Source organism: Gigantopelta aegis, chromosome 11 (genome assembly GCF_016097555.1).
Source record: "Gigantopelta aegis isolate Gae_Host chromosome 11, Gae_host_genome, whole genome shotgun sequence".
Taxonomy (NCBI): domain Eukaryota; kingdom Metazoa; phylum Mollusca; class Gastropoda; order Neomphalida; family Peltospiridae; genus Gigantopelta; species Gigantopelta aegis.
In genome coordinates this window covers 11,645,904-11,653,403 of record NC_054709.1, presented here as the reverse complement: position 1 = coordinate 11,653,403, position 7,500 = coordinate 11,645,904, and the positions used below count along the sequence as shown (strand labels likewise).

At 42.6% G+C, this 7,500-nt stretch overlaps 1 protein-coding gene across 3 annotated transcripts in view; it reads left to right on the top strand.

The window, feature by feature from the left end:
* Nucleotides 1-7,500, top strand: part of LOC121385355 — a 19,880-nt gene that overhangs the window by 9,696 nt on the left and 2,684 nt on the right. For all 3 annotated transcript variants that reach the window (XM_041516000.1, XM_041515999.1, XM_041515998.1), the window contains 2 exons: nt 1,151-1,232; nt 2,366-2,543. In XM_041516000.1, coding sequence (XP_041371934.1) covers nt 1,151-1,232; nt 2,366-2,543 — 260 coding nt within the window. The remainder of the gene's footprint in view (nt 1-1,150; nt 1,233-2,365; nt 2,544-7,500) is intronic.

Below are 7,500 nucleotides of genomic sequence, written 5' to 3'. Positions count from 1 at the left end.
CAAAACAACATTACCAAGCAAAACATGCCATAACAACGTGTCTCTAAGAATCTTTATTTCAAACATTTCAGGGGATGCCCCAGCCCCGGTGTATCTGTCTCACTCCCTTCGGGAACCTCAGCTCATTTCCTTCGGCAAATTTAAATACGGAGTGTTTATTATACAAAATGAGATCCATTAAAGACCCCTGTACAAAATCTTGAATAAATATTTAAAACTTAAAAAATAAAAAAAATAAAAATCCTAGATCCGCCACTGGATTATGGCTACTTTTTTATTTTTTTTTTATTTTTTATTTTTTAACGACACCACTGAAGCACATTGAATAATTAATCATAGGCTATTGGATGTCAGACATTTGGTAATTCTGACTCGTAGTCATCAGAGGAAACCCGCTACATTTTTCCTAATGCAGCAAGGAATCTTTTATATGCACTTTCCCACAGACAGGAAAGTACATACCACGGCCTTTGTCCAGTAGTAGTGCAGTGGTTGGAACGAGGACACTCAATCAGCTGAATGGATCCACCGAGATGGTTCGATCCTGCGACGCAAGCACCTCAAGCGAGCACTCAACCGACTGAGCTAAATCCTGCCCCGGATTATGGATACAGTACACACAAAGTACTGTGAGTACACTCATATATTGAGTGTAAAGTGATATTTAATTGCGCCGACAGTTCTGAAAGGTTTTAGATGTTTGGTATCTTGAATCCTTTTGGAATCTGAACGATAAAACCGTATTCCCATAGCAAAATCGCATCTCTGCACAAGGCAGAGTCGAAAGGATGTTAGGAAAAGTCCTGCTTGCTCCATGGTCCACTATCAGCTACTCGTCTTAGTAGGACCGCTACTCCTCTAGGAGTTACGTAAAATGATGTGTCATGCCTCCTGCACCGCCTGTAGGATGACTGCCACTCCCAAGACTAACTTAGTAAACCGAAACTTGCACAGAATAGAGCTCAATGGAATACATACTGCTGTGATGGCATGCTCTAATGAATTACTGTAAAATCAGTGGTAATATCAGGTGTTGGCGAAAGTTGAGCATATCCTGCCCCATCGGTGGAACTGTCGCAACAATTAGATGTAACGTGGTCCCAATATATCATCTTTAATAGCTCATCATTGAATGTCTGTGCTCATACAGGTTTGGAGGAAATTCTGCTGGATTCAATAGTTGCCAGTGACAACCAGGATGGGGGATCCACAGAAACACTGATTTCAGCAGGGTAATTAATTCGTTTCAAATATCTTTTCCTTAGTGATATGTGTGTGTTGGTGTCAAAAGAGAGTGGGGGGGGAGGGGGGACAGATCGCTACACAGAAAGAGCCAGAGAGAGGGGGGGGGGCGAGGGATTGAGAGAGAAAAAGAGGAGGGTGAGAGATAGAGTCAGGGATCAAGAGAGAGAGAGAGAGAGAGAGAGGGGGGGGGCAGAGAGAGAGACAGACAGAGAGAGTGAGGTATCGAGAGAGAGAGAGAGAGAGAGAGAGAGAGAGAGAGAGACAGACAGACAGACAGACAGACAGACAGAGAGAGAGAGAGAGAGAGAGAGACGGATAGACAGTGAGAGACAGAGATAGGAGTTTGATAGATAGAGTGAGGGATCAAGAGAGAGGAGGGGAGGGCTAGAGTGAGTGACCAAGAGTCGGACAGAGAGAGACACAGAGAGAGAGAGAGAGAGAGAGAGAGAGAGAGAGAGAGAGAGAGAGAGAGAGAGAGAGAGAGAGAGAGAGAGAGAGAGAGAGAGAGAGAGAGAGAGCCGCGTGTACAGTCCAAGGATTGCGATTGAATGTTTTAGGGGGTCGGGTCATTCACCCGCGAAAAATACATTAAGAAAGTGTTCTTCAGCAGGGTTTTTTAAATTAAGATAATGAGAACGATAGGCATAGGGTGTTTTAAGGAATCGTTATTTATTACAACAGTTCGACCAAGGAGAACATTTTATACGTCCGATCATTATTAGTCCCCTACCGGTCCAACCGGAAGGGATTATATCTTTCATCTCCGTCTGTCTGTATGTCTGTCTGTCTGTCTGTATGTATGTATGTGTCTGTCTATATGTCCTTCTGTCTGTCCGTCCGTCCGTCTGTTATTTTCACAATGGAGCTGAAATTATGTGTATAGCTTTATCATGTATTGTTACAGATCAAGTTTGACTTTCATGGCGATTTACCCAATTTTCTCAGAGTTATGGCCCTTGAATGTAGGAGATACGAAACCTTTTGGGGCCTGGTAGGGGACGTGTATTGATTTAGGAGAATGCTTGGTTATTTCTTATTTTAATTTGTTTCTTTTTGTAACTTTTATAATTCATAATTAAGTAAGTAATGTTTAAGGTTTTTTAATGCCTATGTTTGACAGATGTCGAACGACTGGGAAGGAAGCAATAGTTGCCACCAATCCTGCTCATCCTGAAGCCGACAAAACGATCGTCGAGGTCAAACTGCGTCTGTTCCTTTTTAACTCCGGCCCTTCTCTGAAGCTCACCTTCACGTTCAAGACGTGTCTCACTGGAAACACGGTGGATTGTGCTGCTATGGTAGGAACCTTTTATTATAATTAAAGAGACATTCCTGAGTTTGCAGCACTTTTTAAGATGTTATCGACTAACAGACGTTTTAACGATTGTAATTACATATCAAATATATTTTTCTGCATAACATATTAGTGGCTGTATATTAAATGTGTTTCTGATCGTTCTAATATTTGTACTAGGTTAAATTGCATCTTATTTCCTAAAATATTGGGGGTTTTTTGTACGTACGAAATTATTTGAAGACAAAATCCAGTTTGGGCTTCTTACAAATATTAAGACGATCAGAAACACAATGAATATACAAACACTGATATTCTAAACAAGAAAATATATTTAATATGTAAGTTTAATCGTAGAACTATTTTATTAGTCGGAAACATCTTACACTGCAGCAAACTCGGGAATGTCCCTTTAATATGTAAGTTTAATCGTAGAAATATTTTATTAGTTGGAAACATCTTACACTGCAGCAAACTCGGGAATGTCCCTTTAATATGTAAGTTTAATCGTAGAAATATTTTATTAGTTGGAAACATCTTACAATGCAGCAAACTCGGGAATGTCCCTTTAAGAGAAACATCTTACAATGCAGCAAACTCGGGAATGTCCCTTTAAGGCTTGTTTGAGTGTTTGTTTAATAACACCACTATAGCACATTGATTTATTAATCATCGGCTATTTATTACCCATATGGGCTCAAATATACGGGGTAATATTTTTTCGATCTCTGCACAGTGTGCAGATTGCTTCTACAGTCACTGATTGGCTGGCTTTAAAAAGACAAGATTTGATTGGCAATTACATACTGCCGGGACTACTTTTTGTTCATTCATGATTCCATTCATCGGTCAGACTATTCCTATGAACTTCAAATATTTTTTTACGATACGACCATTTACGGAATTAAAAACCAAAATATATGTACAAATGTTTAAAAAAATAAATTATTTTATTATTTTGACTGGGGTTTTTTGGAACTATTCTTTGGTGGATACTGTTGGGTGTGTACCGGTAACGGCGCGTATGAATATATTGTTATGGCTGGTAGAGCTTGTTAGTTGTTACAGCAGCGAGAACGTAAATATACTTTTAAAATCGTTAAAGACTGACAATGGGTAATAAAGAGAATAACCCAACTCACTACGAGGAATTACGGATTATCTGTCCCTCGTGAATTAATGCTGTAAAACCCTCGCCAGAGGCTCGGGTTTACAACATTAATTCACTCGGGACAGATAATCCGTAATTCCTCGTAGCTCGTTAGTTATTCTCTAATTAATGTGAAATAGTTGGTAATTTTGACACATAGTCTCAGATCAGAAAGGAAACCCGTTTATATTTTTCCATTAGTAGCAACGGATCTTTTATATGCACCATCCCACTTACAGTGACAGGATAGCACATAGCACGGTCTTTGATATATCAGTCGTGGTGCACTGGCTGAAACGAGAAATGGCCCAATGTAGATCGATCCCAGACAGACTGCGCATCAGACGAGCGTTTTACCACTGGCCTACGTTCCGCATGATTGTATATAGTGATACACATCCAGGCCATTCCTACTCGAGACAGCGAAGGATGCAGTTGTATTCCACGAACGTCGAGGTTTCTCTCCCCCCCCCCCCCCCCTCGAACAGTAGGAGGAGAAGGCGGCTCGGGGGGACCAGACCCGGCGGCTGAACCGCCAGGGGCGGTCCCGCCTGCTTCAAGAAAGAAGACGAGACCGGCAGGGGCGGTTCGGGGGGGGGGGGGCAAAACTGGCAGCTCAACTGCCGGCGGCGGTCTCTTCTGCTTCGCCGCCCCCTACTACTCGGAAGCAGCAGCCGCCAGGAGCGGCAAAGGGGGGGGGGCCAAACCTGTCAGCTCAACTGGCAGTGGCGGCCCCTCCCCCTGCAGCACCAATGCCGATTGAGTCAACACATGCTTCCAGCCAGCCCACCGGCGTCTCCACGTGTTGTTGCGCCAGCTGGTGCAGAGCGTGACGCCAAGAAGAGGAAAGTGTCGGATCAGGACCCGTCCGACACCCAACCCACGACTTGGCAGATCGCCTGCGACAAGCTGCCTGGAAGGTATCGTGAGTGCTTTAAGTGGGAGTTTACTGCTACCTCCCAGCTGCCAGGCTTTGTATTCATAAATGTACTTAAGTCAAAGTATGATACTTATCTATGTACTTTAAGCATGTAATTAAGTATCATACTTTGACTTAAGTAAATTTATGAATACGGAACCAGGCCCTTACGTCACCAAGAGTTGGAGACTAACACCATCTGGTCAAGGGCGGTACCAATTCCAGTACGTCGAGACGAGTCACACCTACTTGACGTCCGAGCGGAACGGGGTGTATCGGCAAGGACTGCTGAAATCAGACATGGATAATCCAATCGTCCATCGGATAATCCAATCGTCCATCGGATTATCAGGCTGATACTTCCGGAAGACTACCCAGCCTTACTTCGAGGATAGTGCTACATTGCCTGCCTCACTTCTTCTCGAGGTTCCGGGCCGATCACCCCAACATCTCGCCATGCGTTCCGCCAAACCTCTCCTAGGACAGGAACCTCCTTTTTAGGGCTTAGTTGGACTTTAAATCTTTTGGCCGTGGTTCAAAATTTTATGTTTATATTTTTTTGTAAACAGTCCGACATGATGATGATAACTAGTTTAACGTGCCCATATACCACTAGGGTTTCGAACACGCCCATCCCGAGTCTGACCTCCGATAAGATCGGTGGCCTGACTCGGGATGGAGGGGGGGGGGGGGGGGGGGTGAAAATGGGCAGAATTTTGAAAATAGCAATTAGTAAAAAAAGTTAATTGATTAAAGAAAAAAAACAAAAAAGTTACAAGCCAAAAATAAAAAAGAATTGACTGCTCGGCCGAATATTTATGTAATTTGGAGCATTTTAGAAGGACAGTCCAAAATTAAATAAGAGAAAGAAGAGAGGATCGGATTATTTAATAATATTTTTAAAAAAAAGTAATTTCGACATAAAATTTTGAACGCAGATATAAACGTTTAAAGTCCGATCGATATGTCCACGCGAGTGGCCTCGTTAAGGCCGTTTGGGTGCACAGCTTAAAGGGACGAGATGGGTTGCATCCCGTCAAGAAAACCCCTAGATATACAGTCGATAGACGTTGAAGGTGTAGTGCTGTGCTGAAATACAGATCTTGAGAAGCCGGATCCGTCTGAACGCGAGAGAGTATCAGACCAGGGTATAGTCCAGTCGTCATGGGTTGGTATAGTGGTGCGGACGGGCCCGACTCCGGAGGATACGAGATGGTATCACTATAAAGCAAGGTAAAGTCTAGAAAAAGAGTAGATGGGGCTGACCCCGCTTCCTATTTCTTCTTAGAGTGGGGCGGTCAATCTTCCAGTGCTGCTAGGACAGGCTCGGACATGTAGAGACTAAACGCGAATAACCGTGGCGTTCTGCTGAATGGCCGTCATACGAGTCACGAAAAAAACAAGTCGACAGTCAGACGGAGAAATGACGTGGAGGTAAGGAATGTCGCTAAAAAAGAATCCAACCTGGTGGTGCAGGCTGTCGAAACGAGAAGCGTTCCAGTGTTCAATCAGTTCCAATGGCCGCATACATCCCAATAGAAAACTTCATTTCGCTGACAAAAACAACGAAATAAAGGACCCCCCCCCCCCCCCCCCCCCCCCCCCAAGTCGAGCACACGAAAGCACGTGCAGTGTGCACAAGCGAAACAAACACGTCTTACCGCGTGGAGCTCCAGACTGGGATTGACAGTCCGACACACTTTACTTTGGCAGCCCGTCTAAATTGCTCAAATCACGCTAACAACGTTTTGGACGAGCACTCTAATATTCTTTTTTGGATTTTAAATTTTATCCAGACATGAGTCGAATGTAGCAGCTCCTTTTGGCTCCTTTTGGCTTTCCCTTGACCTAACTACTAAATTTGTATTCCAAATTCCGCCCACCTTAAACTCACCCCCCACCCCGCAGCCTGGACCATATAGATCGGACTTTAAATGTTTAGACCTCCATTCAAACTTTTATGTCGAAATTGCTTCTTCTTTTTTTTTAAATATTATTAAATAGTCCGATCCTCTCTTCTTTCTCTTATTTATTTTTGGACTGTCCCTCTAAAATGCTTCTTTCTTTTTTTAATTCTATTAACTTTTTTTTACTAATTGATATTTTCAAAATTCTGCCCATTTTCAACTTCTGTCCCGAGTTATGCCCTTGGCTATCCAGAGACAGGACACGGGATAGACATGTTCGAAACCTTAGTGGTATATGGGCATGTTAAAATTATCCGCTCCGCTCCGCTCCATATCTAGGCTTTCTCGGTTAGTCGACCATATTCAAAGGGACGTAACTTTGTTAGTCCTCTTTTTTTTCTTCGGACCATCTTTTGTTTCTTGTAAACCAGACTCGGTGGTGTCGTGTTTAAGCCATATGACATAAAGCTGGTAGGTACAGGGTTTGCAGCCCGGTACCGACTCCCACCCATAGCGGGTTTTAACGAATCAATAGGTAGGTGTAAGACCGCTACACCCTCTTCTCTCTCACTAACCACCAACAATTAACAACTAACCCACTGTCCTGGACAGACAGCCCAGATAGCTGAGGTGTGTGCCCAAGACAGCGTGCTTGACCCTTAATTGAATATAAGCACGAAAATAATTTGAAATGAAAATGTTTGTTGTATTGTTGTTTTTGTTTTGTTTCTGTATGGAGGTTTTGTGAGTTTTTTATTAGGTTTTTTTTGTGGGGTTTTTTGTGTTTTTTTCTTTATTGATTGTTTTTGTTTTTGTTTTGACGTGTTTTTTCCTTTCGTTTAACATTTCTTGTATTGTGTCTTGTAGTTAACTAAAACCCCTATCAAATGATATGTGGCTCTTGTAACCATAATTTATTATTATTATTATTATTATTATTATTATTATTATTATTATATCATTAACTTTACTGTTGCAGGGTAAC